At 41.4% G+C, this 20,449-nt stretch overlaps 1 protein-coding gene and 1 pseudogene across 1 annotated transcript; both read right to left on the reverse strand.

Annotated features, from left to right (window-relative positions):
• LOC112256205 overlaps nt 1-1,270 on the reverse strand; it is a 68,247-nt pseudogene extending 66,977 nt beyond the window's left edge.
• Nucleotides 441-18,490, reverse strand: LOC112256203. Its single transcript, XM_024429276.2, has 16 exons — nt 17,878-18,490; nt 15,119-15,224; nt 12,674-12,887; nt 12,126-12,268; nt 10,096-10,258; nt 9,918-9,973; nt 9,552-9,742; nt 9,157-9,267; nt 8,879-9,004; nt 8,315-8,419; nt 8,075-8,233; nt 6,653-7,277; nt 3,499-3,562; nt 3,187-3,371; nt 2,976-3,064; nt 441-1,273 (listed from the first exon to the last, which is right to left on the reverse strand). The coding sequence occupies exons 1-16, from the start codon at nt 18,064-18,066 to the stop codon at nt 1,181-1,183; spliced, it is 2,619 nt and encodes an 872-aa protein (XP_024285044.1). The 5' UTR covers nt 18,067-18,490; the 3' UTR covers nt 441-1,180.
• Between the last annotated feature and the right edge of the window lie 1,959 nt (nt 18,491-20,449).

Consider the following 20,449-nt stretch of genomic DNA (forward strand, 5'->3'; position numbering starts at 1 on the left):
TAGTCGTTAATCTCTTAAAACTGCACTATGCCGAAATCGTTTCGCGTTCAAGTAGAATGATAAATCTATAGCTCACATTTCTATGTAAATTTAGTCAGGTCGCCCAAAAAGTTACATATTGCCACTTTAATAATAATCAACATAGAGAAAGACAGTTAAAACTCAGTAATCCCATTGGACTGGATGAATCCATATTCAGAAGACAGAATATATTTACCACACAATCTAAAGGGGCAGCAGTAGCCTAGTGGTTAGAGCGTTGTGCCAGTAACTGAAAGGTTGCTAGATCAAATCCCCGAGCTGACAAGGTAAAAATCTGTCGTTCTGCCCCTGAACAAGGCAGTTAACCCATTGTTCCTAGGCTGTCATTGTAAATAAGAATTTGTTCTTAACTGACTTGCCTATTTAAATTTTTAAAATGAAAGCATAACAGGCATATGTCAAAAAAGCAAGAAAAATGTAAATTACTTTATTAAGAAGGCACATCAACACCGAAACATCACATTCAGTTGCTTCGGAAGTCATGGTAAAACCTAGATCGCATGTGTAATTACTGGCTATTCTCCAAACCAAACACAATATGAACAACTTCAGTCAAATGATTCTGATCATTTAACACATCTCCCCATCAACTCTGAACGTGATTATAAACATTTTGGACAAAACTTTAACATTTTATTCACAGTGCTCTGTTTGTCCCTACCAGTAAAGTTTTTCAAAATAAAAGTGCATTTATGGTCCCTCTGAGTTTGACAATGGGAATACATTGTTACCATCTCGATAGCAAATATTTACATTTTCTACACTGGTAAAGGACACTTGAACTTGAATAACCACACATTTTTATACCACTCATAATTTGCCCATGTTGCTAAATACATAATCAAGATCAACTTATTTCATAGTCAACATCTGATGCATTTTAAATAATAGGCATGATTCACAGCATGTTTAATGCATGAGGTAAAATATGTTTTCCTGGAAATGTATCATAAGATGTATTTATTATAATACTCCAATCAAGTGTAGACATATGGATTAAATGCTACTAAATGGGACTGTTGTAAGGCCTGACAACCAATCAAATAAATATTAACATTTTCTAAAACATCAGAACGAAAGTTCACTGAACTAAAGATCATTTAAAAGCATGATTCACCTGAGAACATCTAAAAATGAGTTAGTTGACGTTCACATTCTGCAGGGTTATGGCACTCACATTAAGGGCATCCTCACCTGGCAGAAGCTCTCTCAATAGGAATGAAAGCAGCATCTATTGAAAAGAAAGAGAAGCAAAAGGTGAATCAACATAACTGTACAAGAAAGTCTAGACATACAGTACCAGTCAAAAGTTTGGACACACCCACTCATTCAAGGGTTTTTCTTACGTTATATAATAAGAACGTGTTAGTACGTTGTAGAATAATATTGAAGACGTCAAAACTATGAAATAACACACATGGAATCATGTAGTAACCGGAAAAAAAAGTGTTAAACAAATCAAAATATATTTTATAAAGTAGCCAACCTTTGCCTCGATGACATCTTTGCACACTTTTGGCATTCTCTCAACCTGGAATGCATTTCAATTAACAGGTGTGCCTTGTTAAGTTCATTTGTGGAATTTTCCTTCCTAATGCATTTGAGCCAATCAGTTGTGTTGTGTCATGGTAGAGGTGGTATACAGAAGATAGCCCTATTTGGTAAAAGACCAAGTCCATATTATGGCAAGAACAGCTCAAATAAGCAAAGACAAATGGCAGTACTTTAAGATATAAAGGTCAGTCAATACGGAAAATTTCAAGAACTTTGAATGTTTCTTCAAATGCAGTCGCAAAAACCATCAAGCGCTATGATGAAACTGGCTCTCAAAGGACTGCCACGGGAAAGGAAAACCCAGAGTTACCTCTGCTGCAGAGAATACGTTCATTAGAGGAGTTAACTGCACCTCAGATTGCAGCCCAAATAAATTACTCAGAGTTCAAGTAACAGACATCTCAACATCAACTGTTCAGAGGAGACTGCGTGAAATCAGGCCTTTGTGGTCAAATTGCTGCAAAGAAACCACTACTGAAGGTCACCAGTAAGAAAAAGAGACTTGTTTGAGCCAAGAAACACGAGCAATGGACATTAGACCGGTGGAAATCTGTCCAAATTTGTGGTTTTTGGTTCTTTGTGAGATGTAGAGTAGGTGAACGTATGATCTCTGCATATGTGGTTACCGTCGTGAAGCATGGAGGAGGTGGTGTGATGGTGCTTTGCTGGTGACACTGCATGTAATTAATTTAAAATTCAAGGCATACTTAACCAGCATGGCTACCACAGTATTCTGCAGCGATACGCCATCCCATCTAGTTTGCGCTTAGTGGGACTATCATTTGTTTTTCAACAGGACAATGATCCAAAACACACCTCCAGGCTGTGTAAGGGCTATTTGACCAAGGAGAGTGATGGAGTGCTGTATCAGATGACCTGGCCTCCACAATCACCCAACCTCAACCCAATTTAGATGGTTTGGGATGAGTTGGGACCACAGAGTGAAGGAAAAGCAGCCAACAAGTGCTCGGCATGTGTGGGAACTGCTTCAAGACTGTTGGAAAAGCATTCCAGGTGAAGCTATTTGAGAGAATGCCAAGAGTGTACAAAGCTGTCATCAATGCTACTTTGAAGAATCTAAAATATATTTTGATTTGTTTAACACTTTTTTGGTTACTACATGATTCCATATGTGTTATTTCATAGTTTTGAAGTCTTCCCTACTATTCTACAGTGTAGAAAATAGTAAAAATAAAGAAAAACCCTGGAATGAGTAGGTGTCTAAAAATTTGACTGGTACTGTATATTTTTAGAACATTTGACAGATATCAAATATAGAGAGACAGAACTGCAACATTGATGAGATGACATTAAGATCTTGACGCCAGAGTTCTCTCTTCCAGTGCTCTCTACAGAAACTCAAGAGGCTAGATACGCACATAGACCAGCTTCTTGTTTTCTTCACAGTCCTGGAAGAGCTTAAATGCTGACTCCATATCGGTCTTCTTCAAGATTAAATAGTTTGAATCTAAAATGAGAACATGTTGTTAGTGAACTGTGACAAACTTCTCGAATTTCTGTCCAAGTATGAAAAGCATAATTCCAAACATTTAGATAGAAGAAGAAAAAAACACTGTGTGTATCACATACATCTGGCATTGATGAGGTGGTGAGCTCTGTCTTTGGTTTCATGCTTCTCCTCACTGCTGCGATGGGGTATAGGGCATGTCACCTCCGGCAAGCCCCCGGGCCACTGTTTCTCACGCAGGTTGTCGATATAGGAGGCAATCTGTGCTTCCGTTGGGTTCATATTATTCAAGAAGCTGTTCACTTTCCTAGAGAATATTATAAAATGTCATGCTGGGATTCTCAAAAGGACAAATGTAGATCATCCTATTACTCTGTCAGTATGACAAACCAGGACTGCAGTGGAAAAATGGGAGAATATTTCACAGTTCTTACTTTTTCAATATCGGCATGACGGGTTTCAGAATCGCATCAAATATGTTCAGAAGGATGGAATTGCCTGGAGGGCAAAGTAGGGTGCTGATTATTACACACTATTAAATGTAATTAATATTCAGAACCATCCTCAAAAGGTGACTAACGTAATTAAAATATAAACATATAAAATGACATTGAACAAAAATATAAATGCAACATGCACCAATATTTTTCTTTTTACTGAGTTACAGTTCATATAAGAAATCAGTCAATTGAAATAAATTCATTAGGCCCTAATCTATGGATTTTACATGACTGGGAATACAGATATGCATCTGTTGGTCACAGACACCATTTACTTTTTGTTTTGTTTTAAATAGGGGTGTGTGGATCAGAAACCCAGTCAGTATCTGGTGTGACCAACATTTGCCTCATGCAGTACGACACCTTTAAGTCTTTACTGAAGACTCATCTCTTCAGTGGGTCATATGATTGAGTGTAGTCTGGCCCAGGAGTGGGAAGGTGAACGGAAAGGCTCTGGAGCAACGAACCGCCCTTGCTGTCTCTGCCTGGCCGGTTCCCCTCTTTCCACTGGGATTCTCTGCCTCTAACCCTATTACAGGGGCTGAGTCATTGGCTTACTGGGGCTCTCTCATGCCGTCCCTGGAAGGGGTGCGTCACCTGAGTGGGTTGATTCACTGATGTGGTCATCCTGTCTGGGTTGGCACCCCCCCTTGGGTTGTGCCATGGCGGAGATCTTTGTGGGCTATACTCGGCCCTGTCTCAGGATGGTAAGTTGGTGGTTGAAGATATCCCTCTAGTGGTGTGGGGGCTGTGCTTTGGCAAAGTGGGTGGGGTTATATCCTTCCTGTTTGGCCCTGTCCGGGGTGTCCTCAGATGGGTCCACAGTGTCTCCTGACCCCTCCTGTCTCAGCCTCCAGTATTTATGCTGCAGTAGTTTATGTGTCGGGGGGCTAGGGTCAGTTTGTTATATCTGGAGTACTTCTCCTGTCCTATTCGTTGTCCTGTGTGAATCTAAGTGTGCATTCTCTAATTCTCTCCTTCTCTCTCTCGGAGGACCTGAGCCCTAGGACCATGCCCCAGGATTACCTGACATGATGACTCCTTGCTGTCCCCAGTCCACCTGGCCGTGCTGCTGCTCCAGTTTCAACTGTTCTGCCTTATTATTATACGACCATGCTGGTCATTTATGAACATTTGAACATCTTGGCCATGTTCTGTTATAATCTCCACCCGGCACAGCCAGAAGAGGACTGGCCACCCCACATAGCCTGGTTCCTCTCTAGGTTTCTTCCTAGGTTTTGGCCTTTCTAGGGAGTTTTTCCTAGCCACCGTGCTTCTACACCTGCATTGCTTGCTGTTGGAGGTTTTAGGCTGGGTTTCTGTACAGCACTTTGAGATATCAGCTAATGTACGAAGGGCTATATAAATACATTTGATTTGATTCGATTTGACACATCTCCTTCACATAGAGTTTATCAGGCTGTTGATTATGGCCTGTGGAATGTTGCCCCACTCCTCTTCAATGGCTGTGTGTCGTCGCTGGATATTGGCGGAAACTGGAAAAGACTGTCATACAAGTCGATTCAGAGCGTCCCAAACATACAGAATGGGTGACACGTCTGGTGAGTATGCTGGCCATAGAAGGACTGGGACATTTTCAGCCTCCAGGAATTATGTACAGATCCTTGCAACATGGGGCCATTCATTATCATGCTGAAACATGAGGTGATGGCGGCGGATGAATGGCACGACAATGGGCCTCAGGATCTCATCACGGTATCTCTGTGTGTTCAAATCATCATTGATAAAATGCTAATTGTGTTCATTGTCCGAAGCATATGCATGCACATACCATAACCCCACCGCCACCATGAGGCACTCTGTTCACAACGTTGACATCAGCAAACACACCCACACGACACAATACATGTTGCCTACCATCTGCCCGGTACAGTTGAAACCAGGATTGATCTGTGAAGAGCACACTTCTCCAGCTTGCCAGTGGCCATTCGAAGGTGAGTATTTGCCCCCTGAAGTCGGTTACGATACTGAACTGCAGTCAAAAAGACCCTGATGAGGAGGACAAGCACGCAGATGAGCTTCCCTGAGACGTTTCAGACAGTTTGTGCAGAATTTCTTCAGTTGTGCAAAACTACAGTTTCATCAGCTGTCTGGGTGGCTGGTCTCAGATTATCCCTCAGGTGAAAAAGCCAGATGTGGAGGTCCCGGGCTGGTGTGATTACAAGTGGTCTTCGGTTGTGAGGCCGTTTAATTCTCTAAAGTGCCATTGGAGGCAGCTTATGGTAGAGAAGTTAACATTAAATTCTCTGGCAACAGCTCTGGTGGACATTCCTGCAGTCAGCATGCCAATTGCTCACTCCCTCAAAAATGTTGACATCTGTGGCACTGTGTTGTGTGACGAAACGGCACATTTTAAAGTGGCCTTTTATTGTCCTCTCACAAGGTGCACCTGTGTAATGACCATACTATTTAATCAGCTTCTTGAAATGCCACACCTGTCAGGTGGATTGATTATCTTGGCAAAGGAGAAATATTCACTAACAGGGATGTAAACACATTTGAGAGAAAAATAACCTTTTTGTGCATATGGAAAATTTCTGGGAGCATTTATTTCAGCTCATGAAACCAACACTACATGTTGCACTTATATTTTTGTATTTATATTTTTGTTCAGTATACCATTTTTTATTTTAAAAAATGTAAAAAAAATTCTCCCCAATTTCATGATATCCAATTGGTAGTTAGTCTTGTCTCATCGCTGCAACTCCCGTATGGACTCGGGAGAGGCGAAGGTCGAGAGCCGTGCGTCCTCCGAAACACAACCCAACCAAGCCGCACTGCTTCTTGACACAATGCCTACTTAACCCAGATGCCAGCCTCACCAATGTGTCTGAGGAAACAGTGCACCTGGCAACCGTGTCAGCGTGCACTGCGCCCGGCCCGCCACAGGAGTCGCTAGTGCGCGATGGGACAAGGGCATCCCTGCCGGCCAAACCCTCTCCTAACCAGGACAACGCTGGGCCAATTGTGCGCCATCCCATGGGTCTCCCAGTCATGGTCTGCTGCAACAGAGCCTGGACTCGAACCCAGTATACAATTTCAAACAAATTAGGAAGTTAGAACTAACCAGATATTGCTTTCAACAAATCAAAAAGGGCTTTGGCTGCTTCCATTTGCTCCCAGCTGGATTGTTCCTTTTTCAAACACGGTGAGTCTTCTAATTTTGGCTGACTCCCCATTTCATTTCCTTTACTCTTGGGCATCCCTCCTGACATTTTGAAAGTGAGTTTCTCCTTTTTATTCGACTTTCCACCAAAAGGATGTGTTGGACTGCCAGCGAGGTCAAATTGCAAGCTTCCATTTTCACTGGAACGTCGCAGTCTACAGAAAGAGTCAGTCTGGTCTTCAGGGGTGTCTGATTTCGTTTGGGCCAGACACTCCTCTGATCTAGATAGCCTTTTGATTGCCATCTTTAGGTGAGAAGTTATGGGGTTCTCAGATTCCTCGGTTTTGTCTGCATTAACCAAAATGTCAGATTTCTCTATTGGTTCGGTTTCGTCATCTCTGCAGCACTCAATGGAACTGGGTTCTGGAGGAGAATCCTCATCACATTGGGAGATGATGATACATGGGCCCCGGGCCAGGTCATCCCTTGTATCGCCATCCAGGTTCTCAGTTGCAGTTGGGTCTGCAGCCTCCGTTGTGTTGGAATCATCTGGTTTGGGCCCTCTTCCAAGGCTGTTGTGCTTGTCCTGAAAAATTCAATGTGCATTGCAGACCTGGGTTCACATACATGTACATTTGATTATTAAAATTCTTGTTTTTGGTATGAGTATGTTTAAATAATGTGGCCCAAATCAACTAGCTACTACTTCTGTTCGAGGTGTTTTGAAGTATTTTCTAATAATTTCCCATAAAAAGCCTACTATTAGAAAATATTTCCAAATACATTATTTCAAATACCAAACAGACCTGCTTTCAAATGCATGAGATTATTTGAAAATACAGGGTATTTTGTTTTTCTTAAACTTTTTACTCCTTTTTTCTTCCCAATTTCGTGGTATCCAATTGGTAGTTCCAGTCTTGTCCCATCGCTGCAACTCCTGTACGGACTCGGGAGAGGCGAAGGTCTAGAGCCATGCATTGTCCAAAAAACAACCCCGTCAAGCCGCACTGCTTCTTGACACACTGCTTGCTTAACCCGGAAGCCAGCCGCACAAATGTGTAGGATGAAACACTGTACAGCTGGCGACCAAAGTTGCGGCCGGCTGCAACACAGCCTGGGATCGAACCCAGGTCTGTAGTGACACCTCTAGAACCGCGATGCAGTGCCTTAGGAGGCCAGGTATTTAGTTTAAAAAATATATATAAATACCCAAATACTTACTTTCAAATACTATCACAAATACTGACTGACTGCTAGACTCACAACTGGTTTGGTTTATTAATCCACCAGCAGAGGGCATCATTTGCCATTTGTGGTGACACTGACATGATACAAGACGACCTGGCTTGCAGGCCTTGCTCAACAGGTTGTTAAAATGCCTACCTCATCTTCCTCTTGGCCCGGAGTCAGGAAGTAGGCCAGGCCACTGAAGAGGCCCCACACTTCCCCCACGTGATCCTCTTCAACCAGCAGCTTGTCCAGAGGACACAGAAACTGAAACACTGGCTGAGTGTGGCCCACTAGATCATCAGACACCAGCTCCTGGAGAGGACATTTATTTTTATCATATCAGATCACCTATCTGTGTGCATTTATGCTCAAGCCTGAAGTATGCCAGTGTACCTGTAAGAAGTGCTTGATGGACTTTTTGGCTTCTTTAAAATCCTCACTGATGTTCACCTCAGTGCTCTCTTCTAACACGGATAGGGAGGGTAAAGTAGCAGAGTCCTGAAACAAACAATCCAAACAAGGGAAAAATAATAATAAAAGATCAATTGTATGATCTGTAGATAAGAACATCTGCTAAAGGACCGATATTGAGGATGCAAAAGGGAGACCAGTGTCAGAAGATACTATACACTCAGACTATTAGCATTGGTTGTATCTAATTGTGCAACATCCATACGATGTCAGAGATAAATGAAACAGTACGGTATCTGTTACATTCACAAGTCCTGCAGCGGTCTGTTTTGACAACAGTGCTGTGGTTTTGTCATCTTGAGACCCAACAAAATAAGGAAGTTACCATTGGTCTCATTTTTCCAAAACCTTTTACACTGAATGAATTCAATACCAAACAGCATAGCGGCTTTACATCATTTCATTGGCCATGAGGTTACATAGTGAAACGATACCTTGTGCAACACAATAGCAACAATACAATATCCCTCTTCATAATTCCCTAACCTGCCATAGGTTGCGGAAGTGGATGATGTCTGTTTGGGTCTTCCTCACGTTCCAGTGAAGGTTTTCAGGGTTGTCCCTCTCCTCCAGGTGAACTGTAAAACACAGTTCCTCGTTTTCCCTCTCCACCTACAGACAGTAACATCTTACTTTACACACCATTCTGGCACAAACAGGTAACAGAACGACCAAGGACATGTCTTCACATAGCTCAGTTTCATAACTAACAGTAGTTGCATTCAAAGCATTCCACAGTGACTTGTGTGCGATTAGTGACTTACACAAGGGACGCTGACAGCCCAGTGGCCAACCCGCCACAGCTCATACGACAGATTGAATTCCATCATATCCTCTTGTACACTGTTCCAGTAGCTCTCCAGATCACTGTCCTCCTGGTGAAACAAGCCAATGACAAAATAAAAATGTCAGCCGTGTTATATTTCATCATCAGTTTGATACTTAATGTTACAAGACTATAAATAGAACAATGTTTGGGGAGGAGAGAGGACATTCAGAAATAATATGAAACAATCTTCTATTGGATAGATGGCAAAACATGCACTGTCTTTAGCACTGTCTTTAGAAATCAGTTGAATTGCTATTAAAAAAAGGCTAGAACAGGGTGAATAGTGCAGTGATGACTGCAGAGCTGCTCTTTCTGGTGCAGTGTCCTTACACTGTCAGAGTCCTGCTGGTTCCGGATGGAGCCCTCATGGCTACTCCCTTCAGTTTTGTTTGATGGACGACCCTGGATAGACATGGCCGTGACAACCAGCACCTGCTCCCTTTTCTTCATCTTCTCCCTTTTAGCATTCTTCAATCTCATCTTGTCAAGGAATTTAGACCAGCCTTCCTTCAATTTGTTAGCTGGAAAAACACCCATATCCGATTAGCTAAGTGTCAACCTTTTTCATTGCCCTTTTCTATGTCACAAGTTGACTGCAAACTGTGATAACTTTAAGGCAGGGGAAAGAAAACACACAGAATAAACTGGACATTTTAATTAGCCTAGTGATGGTTTCAAATACACAAATACCCTCACCTTTCTTTTTGGACTTGCTGTAACTGGTTTGCGCATCCTCTGTTTCTTCCTGAGTCCTAAAAAGGCCACCAAACAAAACCAAAGCACAATTTCTTTCTGTGTTCTCTGCACCCTTGCAGCACTGAAGTGTGTTTATTAAAGACAAGAGAGGCAGCCTGGTAGGAAAAGGTCCACTCACGCTCCACTGGCCTGGCTCTCCAGGGAGGCTGGAGAGGCCCTGTCAGAGTGGGACTCACACAGCTCCGCCACAGAGCTTTTACGGGTCGCTCCATCCAGCTGACTCACCACCAGCTGGTTGAGGTTGTCAGGGTCTGAGAGCCAACGCACCAGCAGGTCCAGTACTGAGGGCATGGATGACAAAGTCAATGTGATGGGATACCTACTACAGAGTAAAACCACATAGTAGTGGGACAAAACCATGTTCAATAAATACTAAACAAAAGTATAAACTGCCCCATGTTTCATGAGCTGAAATCAAATATCTAATTTGGGAAGCTTATTTCTCTTAAATCTTGTGCACAAATTAGTTTACATCCCTGTTAGTGAGCATTTCTCCTTGCTAAGATAATCAATCCACCTGACTGGTGTGGCATTTCGAGAAGCTGATTAAACAGAATGGTAATTACACAGATGCACCTTGTGCTTGGGACAATAAAAGGTCATTCTAAAATGTGCAGTTGTCTCACATAGGTATCTTTTGGTTATCACTACGGCAACAGCTTCCAGGAACGACACAATATTTACATCTTACAGTTATTCCGAAAATAAGCAAAAGGAACAAATGACAGATGTCTCAAATTAGGGGAGCATGCAATTGGCATACTGACTGGAGGAATGTCCAATAGAGCTGTTGCCAGAGAATTAAATGTACATTTCTTAACATAAGCCGCCTCCAACGTTGTTTTAGAGAATTTGGCAATACGTCCATCTGGATTCACAACCGCAAACTACTAGTATGGCATCGTGTGGGCGAGCGGATTGCTGATGTCAACATTGTGAAAAGAGTGCCCAATGGTGGCGGTGGGATTAAGGTATGGGCAGGCATAAGTTACAGACAATGAACACAATTGCATTTTATCGATGGCAATTTAAATCCACAGAGATGTCATGACGAGATCCTGAGGCCAATTGTCGTGCCATTCATCCGCCACCATCACCTCATGTTTCAGAATGATAATGCATGTCGCTAGGATCTGTACATCATTTCTGGAAGCTGAAAATGTCCCAGTTCTTTCATGGCCTGCATACTCACCAGACATGTCTGCCATTGAGAATGTTGCGGTTGCTCTGGATCGTGGTGTACAACAGTGTGTTCCAGTTCCCGCCAATACCAAGAAACTTTGCACAGCCATTGAAGAGAACAACCTTCCACAGGCCACAATCAAAAGCCTGTTCAACTCTATGTGAAGGGGATGCATCACGCTGCATGAGGCGGCGTGGTCACACCAGATACGAACTCGTTTTCTGATCCACGTCCCTACATTTTGTTTAAGTTATCTGTGACCAACAGATGCATATCTGTATTCTCAGTCAAGTGAAATCCATAAATTAGGCCCCAATGAATTTATTTCATTTGACTGATTTCCTTATATGAACTCTAACTCAGTAAAATCTTTGAAATTGTTGCATTATTTTTGCAGAGAAAAAGCAGACACACTTTGGCTCAGAATAACAGACCATTACAGAGAACCTTTCCAACTTGTTTCACTTTTATACCAATGGCCACCTCCAGTATCCACATCTCCCAGGTAAAAAAAAAAAATGGTGTTAACGGTCAAGTTTCACTGAACATTATTGAGACTCAATTAAGGTTACAGGTGCAGAAGACAGAAGTTAAATGTTTTATCTACAACAGTAAAATCCCTTACCATTACAAAGCCATAAAAGTAAATTATCCAAGCCGTTTCACTGGCTCCTGTGATCAGAGCCACTGACCATTATAAAAATATATATATATGTTTTATTGTCACATAGGTGCAGTGAAATGTGTTCTACATTATCTGCAGGTTTCAACAACACATTGTGTTAGCTGTCCTCTAAGGAGAGCCCTAGTTTAGTAACAGTATGTGCAGTATTTCTAACCTCTATCCTTTACCCATCATGATAGAATGATAAGAAACAATGGTTTCATGCTAATTTTTTCCAAACTTCCGCAATGTGCTGAGAGAATTACATGAGGCACTGATAGGCCTATATTGTGGGGCTTACCTTTTAAGGCAACTATCTCATTTAAGGCACAGTGGCTGACTGCCAGTCCCCATAGGGACTGGGGTAAAAGGTTTCGCACCAGTGCTTCAGAGAACACTCGGAGAACTTCAACCTCCTCTCCTCTAGAGCGGAACAATGGTTTTCTGACACACAGAGAGAGAGAACAAAACAGACAGACAAAATTAATAAAAATAGTATATTTGGAATAATGACAAAGTGAGCAACAATACCTAGATTGATGATATCAGGACAGAGCACAACACATTGATAAGCGAGACATTCTATCACCGCAATACTTCATACAGGCCATTCTTCCATCATGTGACAACTTGCATAGTACCCTAGATCACATTAAATCTCTTTTTTTTTCATTTTGAAATTCAGAACTGAGGATGTTAATGATTTATCCAAAACAATCACATACACATAAACCACTTCAACAGTATAGGCAAGCGATACAGCTGTGGAATGGCAACTCAATATGGGTGATGCCATAATCTATTGCTTCTATTGATATTCTACTAGCGACTGCAGGAGAGCTGTATTACCTATGAGACTGTTTGGCATTATGGAGGTGCTGGGTCAGGATGCGAATGCAGCCCACACTTGCAGCACAGACATCAAAGTCTTTGCCTCTGCTGATGACTTGATCGATGACTTGGTCAAACTCCTTCCACAGCACCTGGTGCAGGAGCTGACTGTCACAGGGTTCAGGGACGCTGTACCAGGGGAGGACTAGCTGGGCGTAGGCACAGTCAAACACTGGGGAAAACGTACACTCAAAATCAACAAAGGCAAAATAGTTGGCGAAGACAAAAAAAATCGTACATTTAGAGTGCATTCAGAAAGTATTCAGACCCCTTCACTTTTTCCACATTTTGATACATTACAGCCTTATTCTAAATTTGATTATTTTATTGTTTATCCGTCATCAATCTACACACAATAGCCCATAATGACGAAGCCAAAACTGGTTGAGACATTTTTGCATATGTATTAAAAATAAAAAACAGAAATACCTTATTTGCATAAGTATTCAGACCCTTTGCTTTGAGACTCGAAATTTGGCTCAGGTGCATTAGGTTTCCATTGATCATCCTTGAGATGTTTCTACAACTTGAAGTCCACCTGTGGTAAATTCAATTGATTGGACATGATTTGGAAAGGCACACACCTGTCTATATAAAAAGGTCCCACAGTTGACAGTGCATGTCAGAGCAAAAATGAAGCTGCGAGGTCAAAAGAATTGTACCTTGAGCTCCGAGACAGGATTGTGTCGAGGCACAGATCTGGGGAAGGGAACCAAAAAACATTCTGCAGAATTGAAGGTCCCCACAAACATGGTGGCCTCCATTCTTAAATAGAAGTTTGGAACCACCAAGACTCTTCCTAGAGCTGGTCGCCTGGCCAAACTGAGCAATCGGGGAGAAGGGCCTTGGTCAGGGAGGTGACCAAGAACCCGATGGTTAGTCTGACAGAGCTCCTGAGTTCCTCTGTGGAGATGGGAGAACTTTCCAGAAGGACAACCAATCTCTGCAGCACTCCACCAATCAGGCCTTTATGGTGGAGTGGCCAGACGGATGCCACTCCTCAGTAAAAGGCACATGAAAGCCCGCTTGGAGTGTGACAAAAGGAACCTAAAGGACCCTCAGACCATGAGAAAAAAGGTTCCCTGGTCTGATGAAACACTTTTGCCTGAATGCCAAGTGTCACGTCTGGAGGAAACCAGGCACCACTCATCACCTGGCCAATCCATCCCTACGGTGACACATGGTGGTGGCAGCATCCTGCTGTGGGGATGTTTTTCAGCAGCAGGGAGACTTGTCAGGATGGAGGGAAAGATGAATGGAGCAAAGTACATAGAGATCCTTGATGAAAACCTGCTCCAGAGCGCTCAGGACCTCAGACTGGGGCGAAGGTTCACCTTCCAACAGGACAACAACCCAAAGCACACAGCCAAGACAGCGCAGGAGTGGCTTCAGGACAAATCTCTGAATGTCGTTGAGTGGCCCAGCCAGAGCCCGGACTTGAAACTGATCGAACATCTCTAGAGAGACCTGAAAATAGCTGTGCAGCCACGCTATCCATTTAACCTGACAGAGCTTGAGAGGATCTGCAGAGAATAATGGAATTAACTCCCCAAATACAGGTGTGCCAAGCTTGTAGTGTCATACCCAAGAACACCCGAGGCTGTAACTGCTGCCAAAGGTGCTTCAACAAAGTACTGAGTAAAGGCTCTGAATACTCATGTAAATGTGATATTGCAGGTTTTGTTTTTATATACATTTGCAACAATTTCTAAAAACCTGTTTTGCTTTGTCATTATGGGGAATTGTGTGTAGTTTGAGGGGGGGGGGGACCGATTTAATACAATTTAAAATAAGGCTGTAACGTAACAAAATGTGGAAAAAGTGAAGGGATCTGAATACTTTCTGAACACACTTCAAAAGAGCCCTGAGTATTGTAAGTGAAAGGCTACATTTGGTACTTATGATTTATTCAAAGGTGTAGGTTGAAGTGAGCTGGGAAATTCATTTGAGCAGGATTATCAAAAACACTTCCCGACAGAAAACAGTCCAAACTGGTCTGAGCGTGCCTTATACAAAATATGCCAACCAACTCGTTCCAAGCAGAGCTTGGTAAAGCAACACCCGCTTTCCATAATCCACAGCACATTGACAGAGTTATTTTTGTGTCTATTGCTTCAACATCTTTGTCGCCCAAGCCCCAGATCATGTAACATGAGATATGTCTGCAGCTGCATTTGCTATCCTATTCAACTGTGTCACAGAATACAGAAGAACTACATGTGGCTGACCAAGTACACTAAGGAAAAGGGCAGAATGTTTTCGTTATTTCATCCTTGATCTTAACAATAGACTCCGCTTTACAAATCTCTTACCCTGGCAGAAAGCCTGACAGGATTACTTTTTTAAAAAATGTCTAGGAACATTCTGGCAGGATCTCAAATTATGCAGAGCAAAATTGCACACCTTGCTGAAGAGATCTCTTCACATGGGGAAACTGTGTCTCCTGTGATGTTTCAGCTTTAGTGCTTGTTGTATCAGTCACATCGCAACCTAAATGGTTGGTGGTTTCCTGTAAGACATTTCAGATACATTACAGTAGAGTTAAGTACAGTAAAGAGTACAGTACAGGGCACAGTAAAAGAGGTGATTATAGTGTTTGGACATCATTAATTCCTTACCATGTAGATTAAGTAGAAAGATGGAATAAGTTCATTTTCAATGTAAAAGGACACATGAGCACTAACATGTGAAGTTGGGTGTCAAATGACTGGGTGTCAGTTTGACTTCTTGTGAAACCGATTAAAAAAAGGGGTCTTAGAAAACATCGAGCAGGGGGAAAAAAGGTCAAAAGGTATTAGAAATACATCAAATACAGTGGGGGCTGCTGAGGGGAGGCCGGCTCATAACAATGGCTGCAACAGAGCATATAGAATTGCATCAAACGCATGGAAACGATGCGTTTGATGTATTTGATACCATTCCACTGATTCCGCTCATTACCACGAGCCTGTCCTCCCCAATTAAGGTGCCACCAACCTCCTTTGATCAAAACACTACAATGTTGAAGTAAAGACCACTGTCAATTCAAATCAACACATATTTAGTTTAGTAAAAAAATAAAATCTGCCTTCTGTATGTTTAAGACACGTTGCCTTGTGTCTTGAAATTCTGTTACCAAAAACCCACATACCTTCAAGGTATTTTCTAATTTCTCTCCTTCATGAGGGGGGATAATGAAAGTTCACAGAAGTAACAAGGTAGACCTATCAATTAGTTATAGTGTTGTTACTGATATCAATTTTGTTGATAATTTATTAAATGATTAAAACTAGAAATTCTGTTACCAAATCGCTAACAGAATTTTGGAAAAATCTGTAATGGAATCTCTGCAATTGAGCTACAATGGGAAATCATAGTAGTCAACGCCGAACGTCCATGGACATTGACAAGCAGATTTCAACACCCACAGACGCCTGGACCGGCATAAATTTGGCCCTAACATAGACGTCCATGATAGGTTCAGATTTGGTTCGGTAAATCTGAACCAACCATAGACGTCTATGTTTCACAAGTTTGGGCAGCACTGTATAGTACAATAGAGTTCAGTAGAGTAGAATAGAGTTCAGTACAGTGCACAGTAGAGAACACTTCAGTTGAATACACTACAATGTACTGTACTCTACTATGCTCTACTTTACTGTACAATACCCTACTGAGCTTTACTTTGATTTTAAGACTTGTGAAACATGATAGTCTATGATAGGTTAAGACTTGGCCCAGTCCGGACCAACATCATTTGTTCTTGTTTGGTGGCAGAGCTCAAATAAAGCTGCAATATGTCACTTTTTTGGAGACCTGACCAAATTCACATAGAAATGTATGTTATAGATCTGTCATTCTCATTGAAAGCAAGTTTAAGAACCGGTAGATCTGTTCTGTGTGCTATTTCTACGCTATGCTATTTTTGCATAGTGCAGCTTTAAAATAATAGCCAGTCTGTAGAATAATACCTAAATAGGCAAAGAAGGATATTGCATATTTCAACCTTTGCTTAACAGGTAGAAGTTTTGGATACATCACAATGAAGAGAACGACTTTCGTATCCATAATTATGCATTTCTGTGTAGTACACATCAGGGACCCATGGTGAAATTACATTTCCGCAAGTCTATTACCAGGTGTCAGTCCACTTCACTTAGCGAAGTTTAAAGTTGCTACACATAGGACTTATATTTATTTGTCCATAATATACCGGGCGCTAATAAAGCCCAGCAGTGGAGGTGTCATAACACCTAGCGGTCAAATATTTAAATGATTCCAATCGGTTTTCACCATTCATTTTTTCCATAGGAGATTTTACAAACACTTAAAATAAGGGCTGTGTTTCTTGTAGGCTTACCCTGGTGTGACATTTTGATAACCATGTAAATCTCTCGGACAAGGGGACTTTTATCAATATTCTCTGGAGCGGCATCTAAGGTCAAAATGTTCTGACTTTGTGGTTGTGTTATCTAGCGGAAATCGCTCTGTCATTTCCTGGTTGCTAAAATACTGTTGGCTCAATTTCAGTTAACTGAGAAAAAAAAGCACTGAACCGTCTAAATCGCAAAATAGTTTTCACAGATGTTTGAAGCTGGTGGACCAAAACCACCCACCACCTTAAAACAGGTGGTGTTACTGAAAATATATTTCACAGCGATTTAGATGGTACAAGGATTACTGGACTAGGGGACACAACATTATTTCGCGGGTGTTATCATTGCGCTCCTTTCATCACCCATGTATCACCTTATTTTCCCCTCCACTTGTAAAAATATGGGCAATTTGCCACCAGCTATATATAGGACATGAGGAGGTCCATGTCAATAACTTTCCATTTTAATTTTATGCGTTTCATTTGACCCCACAACTACTACAACCGCAATGTTTCATTGGCTAACGACTTAATAGATTGCAGACAGGCAATCAGCTGAAATATTAAAATGTTTGGTGGTATTAATGAGTGAACACTGACATCACTGACATGAATCATGAACTGGTTACATTGTTTCTGTCATTATGTAAACAAAAGTAACGTGCATGGCTCACTTGCCCTGTTTACATTGAATCTCATTATGAGCATTAAATTGTAGCAATGATGATCTCTCGTGCAGATGAAACAGTAACACCTTACTTGCAATTGAATAGTCAGTCATGACAAATGTATAGAATATTTAAATTACCTGGAATAAATGTTCTTCAGCCACATCGTCTGTCTGAGTTCCGCTTTCCCGTCTGGTCTTTATTAAAATATTTGGGGTTGATTGCCAAAATAGTAAACATAAAGCTATTTGAGCCGCTAATTGTCCGCGGTCAAATAAATACCACACAAACCCAAGAATGATGGCAATAGAGAAGCGCAACAGGTACATGTTCTATCTTTTCAAGACGTCAGTCTCATTTATTCAACTATTAAGTTTCCATTCAGGTAGCTATTCAAAGTTTTAGTCTAGGTCTTCATCTATAAAAACATTCATTCGTAGAAGAAAGGCAAAGGTCATTTTCAACTTGCTTGTCTTGATAAAACATTAAAAGAAAAGAACTATACACCCTGAGGAGTGCTCGTGCTCTTCTTCTTCTCCTTCTCCTTCAAAGTTTTATGGCAGACTACACCGACTGGTTAAGCCGCCGCCACTTCTTCTTCTTCTTCTTCTTCTTCTTCTTCTTCTTCGATGGGGTTTAACCGCGGTTGGCATCCAATGTTAATGGTGCATTACCGTCACCAGCTGGACGGGGTATTGAAAAAAATAAAATAAAATAAAACATTCCATATTGCGGCCACCTACAGTACGGGGTCTTCTTCTTTGATATTATGTCTGTCGGCAAACAAATTCTATAGGTGCATGCCGCCACCTACTGCTTTGGCTGTATATGAGGGTTCTGATCAAAGTGAGTTTTTTGGTTGGGTATGTAACTGATTATGGTATGGCAGGCCATCTGTTGGGAGAAGGGTGCAATTGTGGACTGCAATTTGGGGGCGTTCCTGCATGTGGCCATTCCTGCATCTGCAAAAACCACTCTTTATACTTTTATTGGTCCATTATTAAGTTAGGACAGGCATTCTGTGGGTGGCACTGTGTGCTCTTTTTGAAGGATGGGTCCCAGTCTCTCGGGGGCCCTGGGATCCGGGGGGATTGGCTGGTGTACCGGTCACTGGGATGACAACCCATTTGGGATGGGAGGAGGTTTTAGCATATGCAAAAGTGGAGAACAATTGGAGGTTTACTTAGTAGCAATGCAAATATCATGGTACAGCTATATGGACACTCAGTCATGACTTTTTAATAATAAGCTTACAAACATATCTTATGATAAATAGAATTGAAACTTGTATCTCATTATGGTAAATGGTGAAATAAGTAAAGTCAGTTAAAATTGTAATGACTTAGCAGATAATAAGAAAATACGATGTGTTTACCTAGCTAAAAGAGAAGGAATATAATATCTATTGTTTACAGGAAACTCATTCATTTTTTTTTTAATGAAGTTGTATGGGAAAAGGAATGGTGGGGGGTGAAATATACTTCTCCCATGGGCAAAGACACTCAAAAGGGGTGATGATATTAATTAACAATAATTTTAATCCGAATGTGCAAATTGTCCAAAACGATCCCCAAGGTAGATGGATTATTTCAAATATGTTATTGGACCATAAACAGATTTGGCTCATTAATCTATATGGTCCAAATAATGATGATCCACGCTTCTTTGTGTATATATACGTATATACATATATACTAATTTATCAAACCTTCAAGTAATACAAGACTATGTTATTATGGTGGCAGATTATAATACGGATTTAAATACATCAATGGACTGTGAAGGACAATCCCCCACAAAAATGTATTCGTCACATACAAGTGTTTTGCAGATGTTATTGCGAGTGTAGCGAAATGCTTGTGCTTCTAGTTCCGACAATGCAACAATATCTAACAAGTAATATCATAACAATTTCACAACATATACCCAATACACACAAATCTAAGTAAATGAATGGAATTAAGAAAATCTTAATATATGGAGGAGCAATGTCAGAGCGGCATAGACTAAGATGCAGCAGAATAGTATGAAATGCAGTATATACAGTTGAAGTAGGAAGTTTACATGCACCTGAGCCAAATACATTTAAACTCAGTTTTTCACAATTCCTGAATTTTAATCCTAGTAAAAAGTTAGTTAGGATCACCACTTTATTTTAAGAATGTGAAATGTCAGAATAATAGTAGAGAGAATTATTTATTTCTGCTTTTATTTCTTTCATCACATTTCCAGGGGGTCAGAAGTTTACATACACTCCATTAGTATTTGGTAGCATTGCCTTTAAATTGTTTAACTTGGGTCAAACGTTTTGGGTAGCATTCCACAAGCTTCCCACAATAAGTTGGGTCAATTTTGGCCCATTCCTCCTGACAGAGCTGGTGTAACTGAGTCAGGTTTGTAGGCCTCTTTGCTCGCACACACTTTTTCAGTTCTCCCCTCAAATGTTCTATAGGATTGAGGTCAGGGCTTTGTGATGGCCACTCCAATACCTTGACCTTGTTGTCCTTAAGCCATTTTACCACAACGTTGAAAGTATGCTTGGGGTCATTTGTCCATTTGGAAGACCCATTTGCAACCAAGCTTTAACTTCCTGACTGATGTCTTGAGATATTGCTTCAATATATCCACGTAATTTTCCTCCCTCATGATGCCATCTATTTTGTGAAGTGCACCAGTCCCTCCTGCAGCAAAGCACCCCCACAACATGATGCT

This window comes from Oncorhynchus tshawytscha, linkage group LG08, assembly GCF_018296145.1.
Source record: "Oncorhynchus tshawytscha isolate Ot180627B linkage group LG08, Otsh_v2.0, whole genome shotgun sequence".
NCBI lineage: Eukaryota > Metazoa > Chordata > Actinopteri > Salmoniformes > Salmonidae > Oncorhynchus > Oncorhynchus tshawytscha.